The sequence below is a fragment of the Trichomycterus rosablanca genome, chromosome 3 (genome assembly GCF_030014385.1).
Source record: "Trichomycterus rosablanca isolate fTriRos1 chromosome 3, fTriRos1.hap1, whole genome shotgun sequence".
NCBI lineage: Eukaryota > Metazoa > Chordata > Actinopteri > Siluriformes > Trichomycteridae > Trichomycterus > Trichomycterus rosablanca.
In genome coordinates, this window is record NC_085990.1 from 54,997,332 (window position 1) to 55,022,074 (window position 24,743).

General features: G+C 39.5%; 1 protein-coding gene across 4 annotated transcripts in view; it reads right to left on the bottom strand.

Moving 5' to 3' along the window:
• Window positions 1-522: 522 nt before the first annotated feature.
• Window positions 523-24,743, bottom strand: part of LOC134309981 (NACHT, LRR and PYD domains-containing protein 12-like) — a 72,575-nt gene continuing 48,354 nt past the window's right edge. For 3 of the 4 annotated variants that reach the window (XM_062991485.1, XM_062991488.1, XM_062991487.1), the window contains 2 exons: window positions 5,683-5,859; window positions 523-4,810 (listed from right to left, as the gene is read on the bottom strand). In XM_062991485.1, coding sequence (XP_062847555.1) covers window positions 4,801-4,810; window positions 5,683-5,859 — 187 coding nt within the window. In that variant the 3' untranslated portion in view covers window positions 523-4,800. The remainder of the gene's footprint in view (window positions 4,811-5,682; window positions 5,860-24,743) is intronic. The other variant, XM_062991486.1, reaches the window with a different exon arrangement.

The window sequence follows — 24,743 nt, forward strand, 5'->3', positions numbered from 1 at the left end:
GTTATCTTTTGAGTTTTACCCACATGAAGGTATATTTTCCTGTTTCCTGTTCCTGTTTTAAATGTTCACGCAAGGCTTCCATTTCTCCCCATGGCAAGGGTGTTCCTGGGAAACATCCTATTCGATATTTCCCATCAATATGTTGGATCTGAGATCCTGACCAATTCCATCCCTGTGGAAATCCATCACTTACCTCAATTCCAAGTACCTGTTCTGTCATTAAACTTATCTCCTATCGTATTTCTTGTGTTACTCTTAATCCTTTCAGGTTAAGTGCGCATAGTAAACAATAATACTGAGATATTGTGGTTCTTACTGCTCGAGCCCCACGTTGGGCGCCATGTTTTCAAAGACACAAATCAACCGTCCCTTTAATACCAATCACCTGTACTGATTACAGCACTTACCTTAAGGCAGGATGACTTTACAGGAGTTGAAGATCTGCGTTAGGTGGTTGATCCCGCTTCTTCTAGGTCTGTGGGCTTGTTTGAGACAAGTAAGAAACTCACACTAAGTCAGGAGTTGTCTTTTATCGCATCTGAGAGGCAATCTCTCATTCACTTTATTTTCTCAAGTAATATAATAAACAGTTACAAATAAAACACTGATTACAATAATTCTTGAAAAAGAAACTTAAATTCTCCTCTGAGAATTCTACTCTATTACACACACTATTGCTAAGAATAGGCAAACAATATCTATGTCCCTATAAGCAATTTATCTCAAGCAATGAACCTACCATGGTCAATAATTCTATGCTCTAAGCAATCAAAGAAATTAAAGACAAAATATACTCCTGAACATTCCTTTTTATAGCCTCATAGGCGGGGTTAGCTTTAGGTAAGTACATTGTGGTTTTAAAGCTAAAACATGCAAATATATTTGAACTTTTTACACTTATTAATTATGCACCGTGACTGTGGTTTTAAAGCTAAAACATGCAAATATATTTGAACTTTTTACACTTATTAATTATGCACCGTGACTGTGCTTTTAAACTTTTTACAAAACTACTTCCTTTACCAGTCATTCATTCTCATTGTTGCTAACTCATGAGACAGATCATGTTCATAACACCCATATGGGCTAGCTCTGTGAGGGGGATTTATTTGTTGCATGAAGCATCGCCTTGCCTCAATACTTTGGGTTATTTGCTGTAGGCGTCTCATTTGCATCTGCAGCGTATTCGCTAGACTAGGGCGGAAGCCTTGTCTTGTGGTTTGTTGTATTCTCTGCCAGGTGTCAATGAGCTGCCTTTTTAGATTCATGATTTCAAAATTCAGCTGAGTTGCCACATCCTCTCCTCTACATTTGACCCCTCTTTGCCTTGTCTGCAGTCTTTGCTTTCGTTCACGCTTCTTCTGCTTCTTCTTGTCTACAGCAGTCTATAATTAATCTTTAATTGGCATATAATCATATACATATATTTGGGTATGTTACATTTTCCCCAACACTTAAAAAGGACAGTGTTCCAAGGGTGAATGTTGTAAATGTTGCTGATTGCTAGCAAGGTGTGGAGGGGAAGCTTTTAGACTCTCTCTTTGGTGTCATACAAATCTTTGAAGATAAACAGAGGGCCATAGGAAGAATATTCTTGTGAATGTTCTTGGTGACTTTAACATCCCTACAGACAAACTTCAGTCATCCTGTCTTCTTCCTCTTCTTTAATCTTTCAACCTCCTCTTTGATCACAGCCCTCCAACACATAAAGGAGGCAATCTTCTGGACCTGGTCTTCAGCCGTCCATTTCTACTCTTGACCTCACAGTCACCCCACTTCACCTCTCCGACCATCACTTTGTGTCCTTCTCTCTCTATCTCCCAACACTTTCTACTTCCAACCACACTTACACTCTTAAAACACACCCTAATCTTCACTCTCTATCTTCCTCCTCACTGATCTCTAACATCCTAACTTCATTTCCTAACCCTGACATGCTTGCTACCCTTCCACTTAACTCTGCTACTAATACTCTACTCTCTTCTCTTTCAACATCCCTCGATCAGCTCTGACCTCTTACCCTCAAACGAGGAAAACCTTCTCACCCTGCTCCTTGGCTTTCAGATGCATTGCGCAGCAACAGAAGAGAATTAAGGGCAGCTGAAAGAAGGTGGAGGAAATCTAAGCTCGGTGCTGATCTCCGCTCCTACCACGATCTGCTGTCCAGGTTCTCATCCGACGTGACTGCTGCAAAAACATCTATTTACAAAGCCAAGCTTGAACAATCTGCTGCTGACCCACATAAGCTTCATGCTATCTTTTCTTCACTTCTGAACCCTCCTCCTCCTCCCCTATCTGCCTCTCTCACTGCTACTGACTTTGCGACATTCTTTCAGGAAAAGATTGACAAAATTAATCAATCCTTCTCTCTGACTGACCAACTTAACTGACCCTCAACCCACCAACACACTCACCAGCTTCACCCCACTCACCATGGATGAGGTTACACAGCTCCTCTCATCCAGCAATCCCACTACATGCACACTCGACCCTATACCATCCACCATCCTCAAAGACATCTCACTGGACCTAATCCCCTTCATCACACCCATCATCAACAACACCCTGTCATCAGGTGTTGTCCCTACTGCTTTTAAGAAGGCTCAGGTCATTCCCCTTCTTAAGAAACCTACACTAGACACTACAGACATTAACAACTACAGACCTGTCTCACTCCTCTCTTTTCTATCCAAAATTCTTGAACGTTCTGTCTATAACCAACTATCTGCCTTTCTTACTCAGAATGACCTCCACGATCCATACCAGTCTGGTTTCAAGGCAACACATTCTACGGAAACAGCACTTGTAGCTGTTACTGAGAAGCTTCATGCAGCCAAAGCAGCCAAACTGTCATCGGTCCTCATTCTTCTTGACCTCTCTGCAGCCTTCGACACAGTGAATCACAGCATTCTCCTGTCCACTCTCTCCAACCTTGGAGTAACAGGTTCAGCATGGCAATGGATGGCTTCCTACCTGGAAAGGCGCTTTTACCAAGTGTCATGGAGGAGATCTATATCCCCTCCATGCACTCTCTCAACTGTTATTCCTCAGGGCTCTGTACTTGGCCCACTTCTATTCTCTATCTACACCCGCTCTCTGGGTAAGGTCATAGCCTCCCATGGCTTCTCTTACCACTCCTATGCAGATGACACTCAGCTCATTCTGTCATTTCCTCCTTCAGACACACAAGTCTCAGCTTGCATCTCAGCATGTCTGCGAGATATCTCACAATGGATGTCAGCTCATCATCTAAAACTCAATTCCAGCAATACAGAGATGTTGCTTATTCTCAAGGAGATCAATCTTTAACCCAGGACCTAGTAATTTCTCTGGATGACTCTGATAGACCATCTGATAAGGTAAGAAGCCTTGGTGTTGTCCTGGATAACCAGCTGACCTTCTCTCCTCATGTAGCCAACATGACAAGATGGTGCTGATTCCTCCTGTATAACATCAGGAAGATTCAACCATTTCTCTCCAGGGAAGCTACTCAGATTCTGGTTCAATCACTTGTAATCTCACGGTTGGACGACTGCAACTTCCTTCTGGCTGGAGCTCCCATGTCCACTACTAAACCCTTGCAGCTCATTCAAAATGCAGCTGCTCGCCTGGTTTTTAACCAACCCAAACACTGGCACATCACCCCACTGCTGCCTCATTATCACCCCACTGCTGCGTTCTCTTCACTGGCTTCCTTTAAAACACTGATGCTCACCTACAAAGCCAAAAATGGACCAGCCCCAAGCTACCTTCATGGCCTAATCAAACCCCGTTCTGTACCACGCAACCTCCGAGCCACCAGTCTCGCTCGACTTGATCCTCCACCCAGGACTCGAGGAAGACCAGCATCAAGGCTTTTCTCTGTTCTCGTTCAAGTGGTGGAATGGACTTCCTCTATCTGTCCGAACATCTGAGTCTCTTGCTGTCTTTAAAAAATGATTAAAAACCTTCATCACCTCTTTACTAAATACTTAAGCTGACTTGTACTTATTTACTAACACTTTTTCCATTTCCTAAAAAAAAACCAAAAAAAAAAAAACACTTTGGTTTCAGGTTTCAGCAGATTTGTGTTCTTGGACTGTTGTTTACTTAAACTAGAGAAATTAAATGTTTACTATGGAATCTCTTCTGTAAGTCACTCTGGATAAGAGCATCTGCTAAATGCCGAAAATGTAATTGTTAATCTAAATACAGAAAACTGAAGAATTTTTAAGAATAAAATAATCCATGGATTCCTTTTTTATCAGTGTTCCGCTACACTCTTTTGGGGTTGTAAAATCCTGAGATTGAACAGACCCAAGGCATGAGAGATCCATTGGTGCCGTATGCAAACTTAGGGAGCATGACAGGCCGGTCTTCAGGGGTGTAGTTATTGGTGCAAAGAAAGAAGTGTGCCTGAAGTGCACCAGTGCTAAGGTAATAGTACAATATAATAATACATGTAAAAGCAATTTGTTTTAAAACTAAGTTCATTATTTATATTGCCATGGATACAGATTTCTAATGAATGTTGGATTCCTTGAAGCAGCCAGTAAAAGTTCACTGTGATTATTGTAACTTTTCAAGATCAGGGTTATTAAAAACTGATTAAGTTGATTAATGGAGACCTTGCCAGACATCTAATTGGGATTTCTAATAGTTTGGTAAATTTAACTGTGCGGAAACATTCTGGACAATCACTAGAAGATTGAAGGGATGAGGAGCTTCTGAACTCTGTTCTGCCCATGGCGGAGCTTCAGCTGTCTAATGGAAACGTTTCATCAGGATACATGCTGGCAACACACGGGTTGGAGGGCTGTGTCAGTATATACTGCAGATAGAGAGGAAGAAATAAACAAACATGAGCAATAAAATGTACATTTGTTTAGTCACTTGCACTTAATTTACAACACGCACACACACACACACACACACACACACACACACACACACACACACACACACCTGCTGTACAGCCCAATTTTGAACTTACTGGTAAAGAAGAAAATTTTATTTTATGTTTTAAAGCAACAAAAATAATTCTAATTTTATTACTGCCAAAACCAAATGAGCATTTTACATTTAGTTTCTCACCACTATATAATGTGGATGTGTTTAGGCTACAGGCTGCTGTTGTGAAGAACATCATCTAGTAAACACATCAAAGTGGAAGCTGGGATCAGAAAATAGATAAAGTGCTCGGTCCTCCATCACCAAAACAAGTGTAACATAAAGACTCACCTTAATAAACTACTGCTAAATCATGTAGATACGTAATTCTCTAAACCTGATTTCACAAACAACCAGATTTCCCATCATTCCACCTCTGCTCTCCACATCCCAACTTCTGATAGCATCCCAGATAGCTTAGCATACAGTTTATCCTAATCTATCAGATCAAGTTTGTAAGCATTGTGTGAGTGAGTCTCTGTCCTCATGTTCATAAACACTAAATGATTTAATACTAAAGCTCTTTTGTACGACTGACACTGTGGACTGTTCACGTCACATCACTCACATCCTGCTCATTAATCTGTACTGAATCAGAAAACACAACCATTACAGTTTAATCTTCACCTCCAACATCACTACAGACCCAGAAACAGCAGCTCAGCTCACAGATCCCTCAGTACCAGTCTGTATCTACAGCAGGCCGAGAGTCCTAGAGATCATCTATAATGAAACAGGAAGTCAGTAACTCACTATAGTTTCTCCAGTTTACAGTGAGGATTCTTCTGTAGATCAGTGAGAAGCTTCACTCCTGATTCTCCTGGTTTATTGCCCCTCAGATCCAGTTCTTTCAGGAGTGATGAGGAGTTTGATCTCAGAGCTGAAGCCAAAGATATAAAAGCTTCATCTGTAATACTGCAGTCCATCAACCTGCAGAGAGAACAAAAACTCATCACAATTCCATCACACACACACAAGAACATATCACCATTACATCTCACACACACACACAAGAACATATCACCATTACATCTCACACACACACACAAGAACATATCACCATTATGTCTCACACACACACACACACACAAGAACATATCACCATTATGTCTCAACACACACACACACACACACACACAAAATAACTCAAGTCAAGTCAAATTTATTTATATAGCGCTTTTTACAACAGACATTGTCTCAAAGCAACGTTACAAAATCCAGGACCAACAGATACAAAAAAACCCTATTAAGCAAGCCGAGGGCGACTGTGGCAAGGAAAAACTCCCTGAAAATTACAGGAAGAAACCTTGAGAGGAACCAGACTCAGCAGGGCCCATGGGTGGTCTGGAGGATACTTTAAATAAATAGGATTTACACAAATCATACAAACACAGAATTAAATGAACTAAAAGATATAACTGGCAATAAGTAAATAAATAATAATAGAGTTATTAATGATAATAGAGTTATTATTCAGTTCAGAATGTAATGAATTCTGTAGTGAGTTCTTGTCATTCTTGGTGCAATTACTCCAGGCTCATTATATTCTGCAGGAGCAGCATTGTTGGCACGGCAGTCTCGACTTCAATCCTTAACCTCGGGAGGTTAAACAGATTTCCATCAGAATGACCTCGGCGTAAAACAATAGAAACTGTAGTTAATAATGTACAATGCTAGTTAAAAAAAAAATCAGTTTTACAGAGAGTTTTAGACTCCAGCAGAACCAATTATTACAGCATAACTAAAAGGCAGAGCAAGCAGGTAACAAGGTCATGAAGCTTTCACAGGACATCAGTGCCCACCTCCCCACCGTCATCAAACCTGAGTGATCGGACAAGCGAGGCAGAACGACAGCAACCCAACATCCCTGATCACCACAAGTTTCTATGACCAAGAACCCCCAAGCTCTGCGCCTTTGTCTATACTAATCAAAAGCCTGAGAAAATAAATATGTTTTCAGTCTAGACTTAAACATTGAGACGTGTCCGAATCCCGAACAGAGGCAGGAAGATTATTCCAAAGTTGTGGAGCTTTACAGCGAATCGCGGGGTGGCTGCTTGTCGTAGTTGGTTACTTTTCCTACCCCCACATCCCTAACCCGTGGCTCGTTATGTGACTATGTTATGTTCTTGTTTACATGTGCTTGTGTGCTGTAAGGGGCTTTTTTTCGTGTTACCATAGTGTGCTCCTCAGGGAGAACAATCTGGTTGCTGGTTTTTTTTTGTCTCCTACTCTCCCAATGTGTTATTATTTCTTGTTTCTTATCCTGTCTTCCCGTTCTGTCTCCCCCGCCCCCCTTGTCATATTGAATGTTCTGGACGGGTTGATGGCTAATTTCGCTGTAATTGTACCTGTTGCAATTTATAGTGACAATAAAGTTCTACTACTACTACTACTACTTTGTAAGAAAATGCTCTTCCACCAGCTGTGGTCTTTTTAATTCTAGGAACTATAAGTAACCCTGCATCTTGTGAACGAAGTGGACGCGCTGGGTTGTAGTGATCAATAAGCTCACTCAGATACTGTGGAGCCAGACCATGTAGTGCTTTATAGGTTAGTAAAAGTATTTTGAAATCAATGCGGAATTTAACTGGTAGCCAGTGTAGAGATGATAGAACAGGAGAACATTATGATCAAATTTTCTAGTTCTAGTTAGCACTCGAGCTGCTGCATTTTGAACTACCTGGAGTTTGTGTATGGATCTACCAGAGCATCCAGTTAGAAGAGCATTACAATAATCTAACCCAGAAGTTATAAATGCATGGATCAGTTTTTCAGCATCATTAAACAGATACGCAGATGATAGAAAGCAACTCTAGTAATATTATTGAGGTGTGTATCAAAGGAAAGATCTGAATCTAGTGTGACACCCAAGTTTTTTACATCTGGGCTGGGAGTAACAGAGAAAGTGTTAAGGTTTAGCACCAGGTTAGAAAACTTGTCTCTTACAGCTTTAGATCCAACAAGTAAAACCTCTGTTTAATCTGAATTAAGTAAAAGAAAGTTACACGATATCCAGTTTTTTATGTCGTTTACACTTTAATCTTCTATCTTACTGATTGTGTCAGTATCATTTGGTTTGGCTGATATATACAGATGTGTGTCATCTGCATAGCAGTGAAAATTTATGCCATGTTTATGAATAATTTCTCCTAATGGAAGCATATAGAGTGTAAATTATAGTGGTCCCAGTACTGACACCTGTGGAACACCACACTTTACTCTTGTAGTTTCCGAGCATTTATTATTTACATAAACAAATTGCGAGCGGTCAGTCAGATATGATTGAAACCAAGAGAGTGCGAGTCCTTTAACACCTACTGTATTTTCTAGCCTCTCCAGTAAAATGTTATGATCGACCGTATCAAACGCTGCACTAAGATCTAATAGAACAAGAAAAGAGACACATCCATTATCAGAAGACATTAACAACTCGTTAACTACTCTAATTAATGCGGTTTCGGTACTATGGTTGGGTCTAAATCCAGATTGAAATTTTTCATGAATACAATTTTCATTCAAATAAGAACATAACTGTTTGGAAACGACTTTTTCTAATATTTTAGAGACAAAAGGAAGATTTGAAATTGGCCTATAATTAGATAAAACATGTGGATCAAGATTAGGTTTTTTAATCTGGGGTTTAATAACAGCGCTTTTAAACAATTTAGGTACGTACCCAAGGCTAAGGGATGCATTGATTAATGTAAGCAGGGGCTCTACAATAGCTGGGAGTAAATCTGATGACTTTGATGATTTAATCAACGCAGTTAGTTCATTTTGGGAGATCGGATTAAAGGAATTTAGTTGGATCACCTTGTTACTATATCACTATTATCACCAATGTTGCTCAGCGTGAGTTCATATTAACACTGGCAAGTGACACACTCTGACTCTGAAGTCGCATTTTTTCTATCTTAACATTAAAGAATTTTTAAAAATCTGGTAGGCAGTTTACGAACGCTGCTGCAGTTGCAGACGTAATAGTGCGCTTACATTTAAAACGATGTGGTTCCTGTATATTATTGGATAGGGACACTTCATAAATTAGTAGGGAGTGATCAGAAATTAAGTCATTCTGTGGTACGATTACCAGGTTGTCTATGTTTATACCATAAGTAAGTATTAAATCTAAGGTATGTTTACAGCGGTGAGTGGGTCCTGTTACATTTTGGGTAATACCTAAAGATTCTAGAATAGAGTCAAATGCAATTTTGAGTGGATTACACTTATCCTCATAATGAATATTAAAGTCACCAAAATTAAAGCTTTTTTAGTTGATATGACTAATTTAGAAAGAAAATCGGCAAATTAAGTAAGGACCAGGGGGTCAATAAACAGTAACCAGCTTAAACATACTAGTTTTATCAGTTGAACATTTACTGGCTATGTCAAAGATAAGAACTTCAAATGAGTTTGTTACGGGAGATGATTTTACAGTAAGACCTATGTGTTTGTCATAAATTGTGGCTACTCCTCCACCACGACCGCTAAGTTGTGGCTTATTTTCATAACTGTATCCCAGAGGAGCTTTTTGACTTTGTTTTGGCTTACACCTGCCACGGTAAACAGACAGTCTCAATGGTTTGTGACCTAAGGATTCCGGGTGACGTCCGATTGCGACAGTCGGTTAGGTCTGTTTGTCTGCTGCCTGGTCTTGGCTCTGGGTAGTCATTTACCTCTATCTGCCGCTACACTAACGCAGTGGTAAAGCCTGTCACTTATGCTGCAAGAAATGGGGTAGACACCATCCCGCTTCAAAAGACCAGGCCTTCCCTCAAAAGTGGACCAATTATCTACAAAATCAATGCAGTTTTCTGAGCACCATTTAGACATCCAATAACAATAACCTGCTGTAGGTTTCGCCACTGGGTCGAATCGGTAAGGGGCCAGAGCACACTACTGCCTCGGACATCGACCTAGCTAACTCACACACCTCTATAACATTACTCTCAGTAACCTCAGACTGCAGTAAATGAACATCATTAGTGCTGACGTGGATAACGATTTAGAGAATCTACCATTAGCATTAGCCAGCACTTTTAGATTTGCTCTGAAATAACTAATCACAATTACATCTTACACACACACACACACACCCACAAAATTACTCATCACAAGTACATCTCGACACACAAACAACTCATTACAATTACATCTCAACACACAGACACACACACTGTTCTGGTGGAGTTTGCATGTTCTTTCCATGTCTGTGTGGGTTTCCTCCTGCAGCTCCGGTTTCCTCCCACATTACAAAGACGTGTGAGGTGAATTGGAAATACAAAATTGATGGTGACTGTGTTTGATATTGAACTGATGCATCGTGGGTAACCTGTAATTACTGGTCCTGTCATGAATGTAAACAAAGTGTAAAACATGTCCTTAAAATATGAACGTCTGAATTGAACCTTTTAACTAAATTAAAATCATTAGACACTTTAAACTGATGTCAGTAGCCACAGCTATTCTGGGCTATAAACAGAAAACCCGGAGAGAACTAGATTTGCTGGATTGGGAGCAACTCAGCATTCGCTCGGCGATCAAAACTTGGCTCTCAATCGCTATGTGTGAACTGTTCAACAACTCGACCCGAGCGGCTCGCTGAGTGATCGCTGAGCGAAACGATATCTAGCATGTTCAGATATCTGATCTGAGTTGCCCAACTGGCAGTAAGTGCTATGTCGAACAGCCAATGAGAACGTAAGATACGGTGTGAGGGGAAATGCAGGGGAGGAGTGTAAACAGAATGATTCTGAGAAAGGTGAGGTCAGCCCAGAATTACATGGGAGGAGCTTGTCAATGATCTCAAGGGAGCTGGGAGCACAGAAATGCTGGATATGACCCCAAGAACACCATCCCCACTGGGCATTTCTTTGCCTCCAAACACGGCGAGTGCAGTTGATGCCAAAGAGCTCAATTTTGGTCTCATCTGACCATATCACATTCTCCCAAGCTTTCTCGGAATCATTCAGGTGTTCATTGGCAAACTTCAGACGGGCCTGTACATGAGCGTTCTTGAGCAGAGGGACTTTGCGGGCACTGCAGGATCTCAATCCATTACGGCAAAGTGTGTTACTAATGGCTTTCTTGGTGACTGTGCTCCCAGCTCCCTTGAGATCATTGACAAGCTTCTCCCGTGTAATTCTGGGCTGACCTCACCTTTCTCAGAATCATTCTTACCCCACCAGGTGAGATCTTGCATGGAGCTCCAGAGCGAGGGCGATTGACTGTGATCTTGTATTTCTTCCATTTTCGAATGATCGCACCAACAGTGATCTCTTTCTCACCAAGCGTCTTGCTGATGGTCTTGTAGCCCATTCCAGCCTTGTGCAGGTCTACAATCTTGTCCCTGACGTCCTTTGATAGCTCTTTGGTCTTGCCCATGATGGTCGAGAGATTTGAATGGAAGAAACTGATTCTGTGACAGGAGTCTTTTATACAGGGACAGGACTAATTTGTAGCCTCATGGGCACATAACCGGTCTGTGGGGGTCAGAATTATTGCTGGTTGGTAGGGGATCAAATACTTATTTCCCTTAATTAAATACAAATTAATTTATAACTTTAATTTAATGTTTTTTTCTGGATTTTTTGTTGATATTCTGCCTCTCTCTGTTAAAATATACCTTCCATAAAAATTAAAGACTGTTCAAGTCTTTGTAAGGGGGTAAACTTACAAAATCAGCAGGGGATCAAATACTTATTTCCCTCACTGTATATATATGTATGTATATGTGTGTGAGTGTGTGTGTGTATGTATTGATTTGTATTTGTGTATAGTAATCACATCTCTATAGCATTATGTTGCAGGATCTGCACTACTGTCACTTTTACACACTTGTTCATGTTAAATTGCTCTTTTTTAAAATTATATTGTTAATGTTTCTACATTTTTACATTTACAAACATTTCTATATATTTTGTATAAATATATATTTTGACTTTTTGTGGTTTTTGTAACTACTGTGGCTGAGCAGTCACAAAAGCATTTCAATATGTATATATTCTTATAATGCCAGTTGTACTGTGTATGTGACAAATAAACCTTGATTTGTGTGTGTGTGTGTGTTGTAATCTCACCCCAGTTTCTCCAGTTTACAGTGTGTGTGTTATAATCTCAACTCAGTATCTCCAGTTTACAGTGTGTGTGTGTTATAATCTCACCTCAGTATCTCCAGTTTACAGTGTATGTGTGTGTGTGTGTTATAATCACACTTCAGTATCTCCAGTTTACAGTGTGTGTGTGTGTGTGTGTTATAATCTCACCTCAGTATCTCCAGTTTACAGTGTTTGTGTGTATTATAATCTCACCTCAGTATCTCCAGTTTACAGTGTGTGTGTGTTATAATCTCAACTCAGTATCTCCAGATTAGTGTGTGTGTTATAATCTCACCTCAGTATCTCAAGTTTACAGTGTATGTGTGTGTGTGTGTTATAATCACACTTCAGTATCTCCAGTTTACAGTGTGTGTCTGTCTGTGTTATAATCTCACCTCAGTATCTCCAGTTTACAGTGTTTGTGTGTGTGTGTGTTATAATCTCACCTCAGTATCTCCAGTTTACAGTGTGTGTGTGTGTGTGTGTTACAATCTCAACTCAGTATCTACAGTTTACAGTGTGTGTGTGTGTGTGTGTGTGTTATAATCTCACCTCAGTATCTCCAGTTTACAGTGTGTGTGTTATAATCTCACCTCAGTATCTCCAGTTTACAGTGTGTGTGTTATAATCTCACCTCAGTATCTCCAGTTTACAGTGTGTGTGTGTGTGTAATAATCTCACCTCAGTATCTCCAGTTTTACAGTGTGTGTGTGTGTGTGTGTGTGTGTGTTATAATCTCACTTCAGTATCTCCAGTTTACAGTGTGTGTTATAATCTCACCTAAGTATCTCCAGTTTACAGTGTGTGTGTGTTAAAATCTCACCTCAGTATCTCCAGTTTACAGTGTGTGTGTGTTATAATCTCACCTCAGTATCTCCAGTTAACAGTGTGTGTGTGTTATAATCTCACCTCAGTATCTCCAGTTTACAGTGTGTGTGTGTGTGTGTTATAATCTCACTTCAGTATCTCCAGTTTACAGTGTGTGTGTGTGTGTGTGTGTTATAATCTCACCTCAGTATCTCCAGTTTACAGTGAGTGTGTTATAATCTCATTTCAGGATCTCCAGTTTACAGTGTGTGTGTTATAATCTCACCTCAGTATCTCCAGTTTACAGTGTATGTGTGTGTGTGTGTTATAATCTCACCTCAGTATCTCCAGTTTACAGTGTGTGTGTGTTATAATCTCACCTCAGTATCTCCAGTTTACAGTGTTTGTGTGTGTGTTATAATCTCAACTCAGTATCTCCAGTTTACAGTGTGTGTGTGTTATAATCTCACCTCAGTATCTCCAGTTTACAGTGTTTGTGCGTGTGTGTGTTATAATCTCACCTCAGTATCTCCAGTTTACAGTGTGTGTGTGTGTGTGTGTTACAATCTCAACTCAGTATCTCCAGTTTACAGTGTGTGTGTGTGTTATAATCTCAGCTCAGTATCTCCAGTTTACAGTGTGTGTGTTATAATCTCACCTCAGTATCTCCAGTTTTACAGTGTGTGTGTGTGTGTGTGTGTTATAATCTCACTTCAGTATCTCCAGTTTACAGTGTGTGTGTTATAATCTCACCTAAGTATCTCCAGTTTACAGTGTGTGTGTGTTATAATCTCACCTCAGTATCTCCAGTTTACAGTGTGTGTGTGTGTTATAATCTCACCTCAGTATCTCCAGTTTACAGTGTGTGTGTGTTATAATCTCACCTCAGTATCTCCAGTTTACAGTGTGTGTGTGTGTGTGTGTTATAATCTCAATTCAGTATCTCCAGTTTACAGTGTGTGTGTGTGTGTGTGTTATAATCTCACCTCAGTATCTCCAGTTTACAGTGTGTGTGTTATAATCTCATTTCAGGATCTCCAGTTTACAGTGTGTGTGTGTGTGTTATAATCTCACCTCAGTATCTCCAGTTTACAGTGTATGTGTGTGTGTGTGTGTGTGTTATAATCTCACCTCAGTATCTCCAGTTTACAGTGTGTGTGTGTGTTATAATCTCACCTCAGTATCTCCAGTTTACAGTGTGTGTGTGTTATAATCTCACCTCAGTATCTCCAGTTTACTGTGTGTGTGTGTGGTATAATCTAAACTCAGTATCTCCAGTTTAGTGTGTGTTATAATCTCACCTCAATTTCTCCAGTTTACAGTGTGTGTTATAATCTCACCTCAGTATCTCCAGTTTACAGTGTGTGTGTGTGTTATAATCTCACCTCAGTATCTCCAGTTTACAGTGTGTGTGTGTGTTATAATCTCACCTCAGTATCTCCAATTTAAAGTGTGTGTGTGTGTGTGTTATCTCACCTCAATATCTCCAGTTTACAGTGAGTGTGTTATAATCTCACCTCAGTATCTCCAGTTTACAGTGTGTGTGTGTGTGTGTGTGTTATAATCTCACCTCAGTATCTCCAGTTTACAGTGTGTGTGTTATAATCTCATTTCAGGATCTCCAGTTTACAGTGTGTGTGTGTGTGTTATAATCTCACCTCAGTATCTCCAGTTTACAGTGTATGTGTGTGTGTGTGTGTTATAATCTCACCTCAGTATCTCCAGTTTACAGTGTGTGTGTGTTATAATCTCACCTCAGTATCTCCAGTTTACAGTGTTTGTGTGTGTGTGTTATAATCTCAACTCAGTATCTCCAGTTTACAGTGTGTGTGTGTTATAATCTCACCTCAGTATCTCCAGTTTACAGTGTTTGTGTGTGTGTGTGTTATAATCTCACCTCAGTATCTCCAGTTTACAGTGTGTGTGTGTGTGTTACAATCTCAACTCAGTATCTCCAGTTTACAGTGTGTGTGTGTGTTATAATCTCACCTCAGTATATCCAGTTTACAGTGTGTGTGTTATAATCTCACCTCAGTATCTCCAGTTTTACAGTGTGTGTGTGTGTGTGTGTGTGTGTGTTATAATCTCACTTCAGTATCTCCAGTTTACAGTGTGTGTGTTATAATCTCACCTAAGTATCTCCAGTTTACAGTGTGTGTGTGTTATAATCTCACCTCAGTATCTCCAGTTTACAGTGTGTGTGTGTTATAATCTCACCTCAGTATCTCCAGTTTACAGTGTATGTGTGTGTGTTATAATCTCACCTCAGTATCTCCAGTTTACAGTGTGTGTGTGTGTGTGTTATAATCTCACCTCAGTATCTCCAGTTTACAGTGTGTGTGTGTGTGTGTTATAATCTCACCTCAGTATCTCCAGTTTACAGTGTATGTGTGTGTGTGTGTGTGTTATAATCTCACTTCAGTATATCCAGTTTACAGTGTGTGTGTGTGTGTGTGTTATAATCTCACCTCAGTATCTCCAGTTTACAGTGTGTGTGTTATAATCTCATTTCAGGATCTCCAGTTTACAGTGTGTGTGTGTGTGTGTGTTATAATCTCACCTCAGTATCTCCAGTTTACAGTGTGTGTGTGTGTTATAATCTCACCTCAGTATCTCCAGTTTACTGTGTGTGTGTTATAATTTCACCTCAGTTTCTCCAGTTTACAGTGTGTGTGTTATAATCTCACCTCAGTATCTCCAGTTTACTGTGTGTGTGTGGTATAATCTAAACTCAGTATCTCCAGTTTAGTGTGTGTTATAATCTCACCTCAATTTCTCCAGTTTACAGTGTGTGTTATAATCTCACCTCAGTATCTCCAGTTTACAGTGTGTGTGTGTGTGTTATAATCTCACCTCAGTATCTCCAGTTTACAGTGTGTGTGTGTGTTATAATCTCACCTCAGTATCTCCAATTTAAAGTGTGTGTGTGTGTGTGTTATCTCACCTCAATATCTCCAGTTTACAGTGAGTGGGTTATAATCTCACCTCAGAATCTCCAGTTTACAGTGTGTGTGTTATAATCTCACCTCAGTATCTCCAGTTTACTGTGTGTGTGTGTGCTATAATCTCAACTCAGTATCTCCAGTTTAGTGTGTGTGTGTTATAATCTCACCTCAGTTTCTCTAGTTTACAGTGTGTGTTATAATCTCACCTCAGTATCTCCAGTTTAGTGTGTGTGTGTTATAATCTCACCTCAGTATCTCCAGTTTACAGTGTGTGTGTGTGTGTTATAATCTCACCTCAGTATCTCCAGTTTACAGTGTGTGTGTGTTATAATCTCACCTCAGTATCTCCAGTTTACAGTGTGTGTGTGTGTTATAATCTCACCTTAATATCTCCAGTTTACAGTGAGTGTGTTATAATCTCACCTCAGTATCTCCAGTTTACTGTGTGTGTTATCTCACCAGTTTCTCCAGTTTAAAATGTGTGTGATATAATCTCGCCTCAGTATCTCCAGTTTACTGTGTGTGTGTGTGTGTGTGTGTTATAATTTAAACTCAGTATCTCCAATTTAGTGTGTGTGTGTTATAATCTCACCTCAGTATCTCCAGTTTACTGTGTGTGTGTTATAATTTCACCTCAGTTTCTCCAGTTTACAGTGTGTGTGTGTTATAATCTCACCTCAGTATCTCCAGTTTACTGTGTGTGTGTGGTATAATCTAAACTCAGTATCTCCAGTTTAGTGTGTGTTATAATCTCACCTCAATTTCTCCAGTTTACAGTGTGTGTTATAATCTCACCTCAGTATCTCCAGTTTACAGTGTGTGTGTGTGTTATAATCTCACCTCAGTATCTCCAGTTTACAGTGTGTGTGTGTGTTATAATCTCACCTCAGTATCTCCAATTTAAAGTGTGTGTGTGTGTGTGTTATCTCACCTCAATATCTCCAGTTTACAGTGAGTGTGTTATAATCTCACCTCAGTATCTCCAGTTTACAGTGTGTGTGTTATAATCTCACCTCAGTATCTCCAGTTTACTGTGTGTTTGTGCTATAATCTCAACTCAGTATCTCCAGTTTAGTGTGTGTGTGTTATAATCTCACCTCAGTTTCTCTAGTTTACAGTGTGTGTTATAATCTCACCTCAGTATCTCCAGTTTAGTGTGTGTGTGTTATAATCTCAACTCAGTATCTCCAGTTTACAGTGTGTGTGTGTGTTATAATCTCACCTCAGTATCTCCAGTTTACAGTGTGTGTGTGTTATAATCTCACCTCAGTATCTCCAGTTTTACAGTGTGTGTGTGTGTGTGTGTTATAATCTCACTTCAGTATCTCCAGTTTACAGTGTGTGTGTTATAATCTCACCTAAGTATCTCCAGTTTACAGTGTGTGTGTGTTATAATCTCACCTCAGTATCTCCAGTTTACAGTGTGTGTGTGTGTTATAATCTCACCTCAGTATCTCCAGTTTACAGTGTGTGTGTGTTATAATCTCACCTCAGTATCTCCAGTTTACAGTGTGTGTGTGTGTGTGTGTTATAATCTCACTTCAGTATCTCCAGTTTACAGTGTGTGTGTGTGTGTGTTATAATCTCACCTCAGTATCTCCAGTTTACAGTGTGTGTGTTATAATCTCATTTCAGGATCTCCAGTTTACAGTGTGTGTGTGTGTGTTATAATCTCACCTCAGTATCTCCAGTTTACAGTGTATGTGTGTGTGTGTGTGTGTGTGTTATAATCTCACCTCAGTATCTCCAGTTTACAGTGTGTGTGTGTGTTATAATCTCACCTCAGTATCTCCAGTTTACAGTGTATGTGTGTGTTATAATCTCACCTCAGTATCTCCAGTTTACAGTGTGTGTGTGTGTTATAATCTCACCTCAGTATCTCCAGTTTACTGTGTGTGTGTTATAATTTCACCTCAGTTTCTCCAGTTTACAGTGTGTGTGTGTTATAATCTCACCTCAGTATCTCCAGTTTACTGTGTGTGTGTGGTATAATCTAAACTCAGTATCTCCAGTTTAGTGTGTGTTATAATCTCACCTCAATTTCTCCAGTTTACAGTGTGTGTTATAATCTCACCTCAGTATCTCCAGTTTACAGTGTGTGTGTGTGTGTTATAATCTCACCTCAGTATCTCCAGTTTACAGTGTGTGTGTGTGTTATAATCTCACCTCAGTATCTCCAATTTAAAGTGTGTGTGTGTGTGTGTTATCTCACCTCAATATCTCCAGTTTACAGTGAGTGTGTTATAATCTCACCTCAGTATCTCCAGTTTACAGTGTGTGTGTTATAATCTCACCTCAGTATCTCCAGTTTACTGTGTGTTTGTGCCATAATCTCAACTCAGTATCTCCAGTTTAGTGTGTGTGTGTTATAATCTCACCTCAGTTTCTCTAGTTTACAGTGTGTGTTATAATCTCACCTCAGTATCTCCAGTTTAGTGTGTGTGTGTTATAATCTCACCTCAGTATCTCCAGTTTACAGTGTGTGTGTGTGTTATAATCTCACCTCAGTATCTCCAGTTTACAGTGTGTGTGTGTTATAATCTCACCTCAGTATCTCCAGTTTACAGTGTGTGTGTGTGTTATAATCTCACCTTAATATCTCCAGTTTACAGTGAGAGTGTTATAATCTCACCTCAGTATCTCCAGTTTACTGTGTGTGTTATCTCACCAGTTTCTCCAGTTTAAAATGTGTGTGATATAATCTCGCCTCAGTATCTCCAGTTTACTGTGTGTGTGTTATAATCTCACCTCAGTATCTCCAATTTACAGTGTGTGTGTTATAATCTCACCTCAGTATCTCCAGTTTACTGTGTGTGTGTGTGTGTGTTATAATTTAAACTCAGTATCTCCAATTTAGTGTGTGTGTGTTATAATCTCACCTCAGCATCTCCAGTTTACTGTGTGTGTTATCTCACCAGTTTCTCCAGTTTACAATATGTGTGATATAATCTTGCCTCAGTATCTCCAGTTTACTGTGTGTGTGTGTTATAATCTCACCTCAGTATCTCCAATTTACAGTGTGTGTGTTATAATCTCACCTCAGTATCTCCAGTTTACTGTGTGTGTGTGTGTGTGTTATAATTTAAACTCAGTATCTCCAGTTTACAGTGTGTGTGTGTTATAATCTCACCTCAGTATCTCCAGTTTACTGTGTGTTATAATCTCACCAGTTTCTCCAGTTTACAATGTGTGTGTTATAATCTCACCACAGTTTCTCCAGTTTACAGTGTGTGTGTGTTATAATCTCACCTCAGTATCTCCAATTTACAGTGTGTGTGTTACAATCTCACCTCAGTATCTCAAGTTTACAGTGTGTGTGTGTTATAATCTCACATCAGTATCTCCAGTTTAAAGTGTGTGTGTGTTATAATCTCACCTCAGTATCTCCAGTTTACAATGTGTGTGTGTGTTATAATCTCACATCAGTATCTCCAGTTTAGTGTGTGTGTTATAATCTCACCTCAGTATCTCCAGTTTACAGTGTGTGTGTGTGTGTGTGTGTGTGTGTGTTATAATCTCACCTCAGTATCTCCAGTTTACAGTGTGTGTGTTATAATCTCACCTCAGAATCTCCAGTTTACAGTGTGTGTGTGTTATAATCTCACCTCAGTATCTCAAGTTTACAGTGTGTGTGTGTGTGTGTGTGTTATAATCTCACCTCAGCATCTCCAGTTTAAAGTGTGTGTGTGTTATAATCTCACCTCAGTATCTCCAGTTTACAATGTGTGTGTGTGTTATAATCTCACATCAGTATCTCCAGTTTAGTGTGTGTGTTATAATCTCACCTCAGTATCTCCAGTTTACAGTGTGTGTGTGTGTGTTATAATCTCACCTCAGTATCTCCAGTTTACAGTGTGTGTGTTATAATCTCACCTCAGTATCTCCAGTTGACAGTGTGTGTGTGTTATAACCTCACCTCAGTATCTCCAGTTTACAGTGTGTGTGTGTTATAATCTCACCTCAGTATCTCCAGTTTACAGGGTGTGTGTGTGTGTGTTATAATCTCACCGCAGTATCTCCAGTTTACAGTGTGTGTGTTATAATGTCACCTCAGTATCTCCAGTTTACAGTGTGTGTGTGTGTTATAATCTCACCTCAGTATCACCAGTTTACTGTGTGTTATAATCTCACCTGTTTCTCCAGTTTACAGTGTGTGTGTGTTATAATCTCACCTCAGTATCTCCAATTTACTGTGTGTGTGTGTGTTATAATCTCACCTCAGTATCTCCAGTTTAGTGTGTGTGTTATAATCTCACCTCAGTTTCTCCAGTTTACAGTGTGTGTGTTATAATCTCACCTCAGTATCTCCAGTTTAGTGTGTGTGTGTGTTATAATCTCACCTCAGTATCTCCAGTTTACAGTGTGTGTGTGTGTTATAATCTCACCTCAGTATCTCCAGTTTACAGTGTGTGTGTGTGTGTTATCTCACCTCAATATCTCCAGTTTACAGTGAGTGTTATAATCTCACGTCAGTATCTGTAGTTTACAGTGTGTGTGTTATAATCTCACCTCAGTATCTCCAGTTTACTGTGTGTGTTATAATCTCACCAGTTTCTCCAGTTTACAATGTGTGTGTGTGTGTGTTATAATCTCACCACAGTTTCTCCAGTTTACAGTGTGTGTTATAATCTCACCTCAGTATCTCCAATTTACAGTGTGTGTGTTATAATCTCACCTCAGTATCTCCAGTTTATAGTGTGTGTTATAATCTCACCTCAGTATCTCCAGTTTACAGTGTGTGTGTGTGTGTGTGTTATAATCTCACCTCAGCATCTCCAGTTTACAGTGTGTGTGTGTGTGTGTTATAATCTCACCTCAGTATCTCCAGTTTACTGTGTGTTATAATCTCACCAGTCTCTCCAGTTTACAATGTGTGTGTGGTATAATCTCACCACAATTTCTCCAGTTTACAGTGTGTGTGTGTGTTATAATCTCACCTCAGTATCTCCAATTTACAGTGTGTGTGTTATAATCTCACCTCAGTATCTCCAGTTTAAAGTGTGTGTGTGTTATAATCTCACCTCAGTATCTCAAGTTTACAGTGTGTGTGTGTGTGTGTGTTATAATCTCACAACAGCATCTCCAGTTTACAGTGTGTGTGTGTGTTATAATCTCACCTCAGTATCTCCAGTTTACAGTGTGTGTGTGTTATAATCTCACCTCATTACCTCCAGTTTACAGTGTGTGTGTTATAATCTCACCTTAGTATCTCCAGTTTATAGTGTGTGTGTGTGTTATAATCTCACCTTAATATCTCCAGTTTACAGTGAGTGTGTTATAATCTCACCTCAGTATCTCCAGTTTACAGTGTGTGTGTGTTATAATCTCACCTCAGTATCTCCAGTTTATAGTGTGTGTGTGTGTTATAATCTCACCTTAATATGTCCAGTTTACAGTGTTATAATCTCACCTCAGTATCTCCAGTTTACTGTGTTTGTGTTATAATCTCACCTCAGTGTCTCCAATTTACAGTGTGTATGTGTTATAATCTCACCTCAGTATCTCCAGTTTACAGTGTGTGTGTGTTATAATCTCACCTCAGCATCTCCAGTTTACAGTGTGTGTGTGTGTTATCTCACCTCAAAATCTCCAGTTTACAGTGAGTGTTATAATCTCACCTCAGTATCTCTAGTTTACAGTGTGTGTGTGTTATAATCTCACCTCAGTATCTCCAGTTTACTGTGTGTGTGTGTTATAATCTCAACTGAGTATCTCCAGTTTAGTGTGTGTGTGTGTGTTATAATCTCACCTCAGTTTCTCCAGTTTACAGTGTGTTTGTTATAATCTCACCTCAGTATCTCCAGTTTAGTGTGTTATAATCTCACCTCAGTATCTCCAGTTTACAGTGTGTGTGCGTTATAATCTCACCTCATTATCTCCAGTTTACAGTGTGTGTGTGTTATAATCTCACCTTAGTATCTCCAGTTTACAGTGTGTGTGTTATAATCTCACCTCAGTATCTCCAATTTAAAGTGTGTGTGTTATAATCTCACCTCAGTAACTCCAGTTTACATTGTGTGTGTGTTATAATCTCACCTCAGTATCTCCAGTTTACAGTGTGTGTGTGTGTGTGTGTGTTATAATCTCACCTCAGCATCTCCAGTTTACAGTGTGTGTGTGTGTGTTATAATCTCACCTCAGTATCTCCAGTTTACTGTGTGTGTTATAATCTCACCAGTTTCTCCAGTTTACAATGTGTGTGGTATAATCTCACCACAATTTCTCCAGTTTACAGTGTGTGTGTGTGTTATAATCTCACCTCAGTATCTCCAATTTACAGTGTGTGTTATAATCTCACCTCAGTATCTCCAGTTTACAGAGTGTGTGTGTTATAATCTCACCTCAGTATCTCAAGTTTACAGTGTGTGTGTGTGTGTGTGTGTGTGTGTGTGTGTGTTATAATCTCACAACAGCATCTCCAGTTTACAGTGTGTGTGTGTGTTATAATCTCACCTCAGTATCTCCAGTTTAGTGTGTGTGTGTTATAATCTCACCTCATTATCTCCAGTTTACAGTGTGTGTGTGTTATAATCTCACCTCAGTATCTCCAGTTTACAGTGTGTGTGTGTTATAATCTCACCTCATTATCTCCAGTTTACAGTGTGTGTGTGTTATAATCTCACTTTAGTATATCCAGTTTATAGTGTGTGTGTGTTATAATCTCACCTTAATATCTCCAGTTTACAGTGAGTGTGTTATAATCTCACCTCAGTATCTCCAGTTTACAGTGTGTGTGTGTTATAATCTCACCTCAGTATCTCCAGTTTATAGTGTGTGTGTGTGTTATAATCTCACCTTAATATCTCCAGTTTACAGTGTGTTATAATCTCACCTCAGTATCTCCAGTTTACTGTGTGTTATCTCACCAGTTTCTCCAGTTTACAGTGTGTGTGTTATAATCTCACCTCAGTATCTCCAGTTTACTGTGTTTGTGTTATAATCTCACCTCAGTGTCTCCAATTTACAGTGTGTGTGTGTGTGTGTGTTATCTCACCTCAAAATCTCTAGTTTACAGTGAGTGTTATAATCTCACCTCAGTATCTCTAGTTTACAGTGTGTGTGGGTGTGTTATAATCTCACCTCAGTATCTCCAGTTTACTGTGTGTGTGTGTTATAATCTCAACTGAGTATCTCCAGTTTAGTGTGTGTGTGTGTTATAATCTCACCTCAGTTTCTCCAGTTTACAGTGTGTTTGTTATAATCTCACCTCAGTATCTCCAGTTTAGTGTGTTATAATCTCACCTCAGTATCTCCAGTTTACAGTGTGTGTGTGTTATAATCTCACCTCATTATCTCCAGTTTACAGTGTGTGTGTGTTATAATCTCACCTTAGTATCTCCAGTTGAGAGTGTGTGTGTGTGTTATAATCTCACCTTAATATCTCCAGTTTACAGTGTGTGTGTTATAATCTCACCTCAGTATCTCCAATTTACAGTGTGTGTGTGTTATAATCTCACCTCAGTATCTCCAGTTTACAGGGTGTGTGTGTTATAATCTCACCTCAGTATCTCCAGTTTACAGTGTGTGTGTGTTATAATCTCACCTCAGCATCTCCAGTTTACAGTGTGTGTGTGTGTGTGTTATAATCTCACCTCAGTATCTCCAGTTTACTGTGTGTGTTATAATCTCACCAGTTTCTCCAGTTTACAATGTGTGTGTGTTATAATCTCACCAGTTTCTCCAGTTTACAGTGTGTGTGTGTTATAATCTCACCTCAGTATCTCCAATTTACAGTGTGTGTGTTATAATCTCACCTCAGTATCTCCAGTTTACAGTGTGTGTGTGTTATAATCTCACCTCAGTATCTCCAGTTTACAGTGTGTGTGTCATAACCTCACGTCAGTATCTCCAGTTTACTGTGTGTGTGTTATAATTTCACCTCAGTTTCTCCAGTTTACTGTGTGTGTGTGTTATAATCTCACCTCAGTATCTCCAGTTTACTGTGTGTGTGTGTTATAATCTCAACTGAGTATCTCCAGTTTAGTGTGTGTGTGTGTGTTATAATCTCACCTCAGTTTCTCCAGTTTACAGTGTGTTTGTTACAATCTCACCTCAGTATCTCCAGTTTACTGTGTGTGTGTGTTATAATCTCACCTCAGCATCTCCAGTTTAGTGTGTGTGTGTTATAATCTCACCTCAGTATCTCCAGTTTACTGTGTGTGTTATAATCTCACCAGTTTCTCCAGTTACAATGTGTGTGTGTGTGTGTTATAATCTCACCACAGTTTCTCCAGTTTACAGTGTGTGTGTGTTATAATCTCACCTTAGTATCTCCAGTTGAGAGTGTGTGTGTGTGTTATAATCTCACCTCAGTATCTCCAGTTTAGTGTGTGTGTTATAATCTCACCTCAGTATCTCCAGTTTACAGTGTGTGTTTGTGTTATAATCTCACATCAGTATCTCCAGTTTAGTGTGTGTGTGTGTGTGTGTTATAATCTCACCTCAGTATCTCCAGTTTACAGTGTGTGTGTGTGTGTGTTATAATCTCACCTCAGTATCTCCAGTTTACAGTGTGTGTGTGTTATAATCTCACCTCAGTATCTCCAGTTTAGTGTGTGTGTGTGTGTTATAATCTCACCTCAGTATCTCCAGTTTAGTGTGTGTGTGTGTTATAACCTCACCTCAGTATCTCCAGTTTACAGTGTGTGTGTGTTATAATCTCACCTCAGTATCTCCAGTTTACAGTGTGTGTGTGTGTGTGTGTGTGTTATAATCTCACCTCAGTATCTCCAGTTTACAGTGTGTGTGTTTTTGTGTTATAAACTCACCTCAGTATCTCCAGTTTACAGTCTGTGTGTGTGTGTTATAATCTCACCTCAGTATCTCCAGTTTACAGTGTGTGTGTGTGTGTGTTTGTGTTATAAACTCACCTCAGTATCTCCAGTTTACAGTGTGTGTGTTATAATCTCACCTCAGTATCTCCAGTTTACAGTGTGTGTGTGTGTTATAATCTCACCTCAGT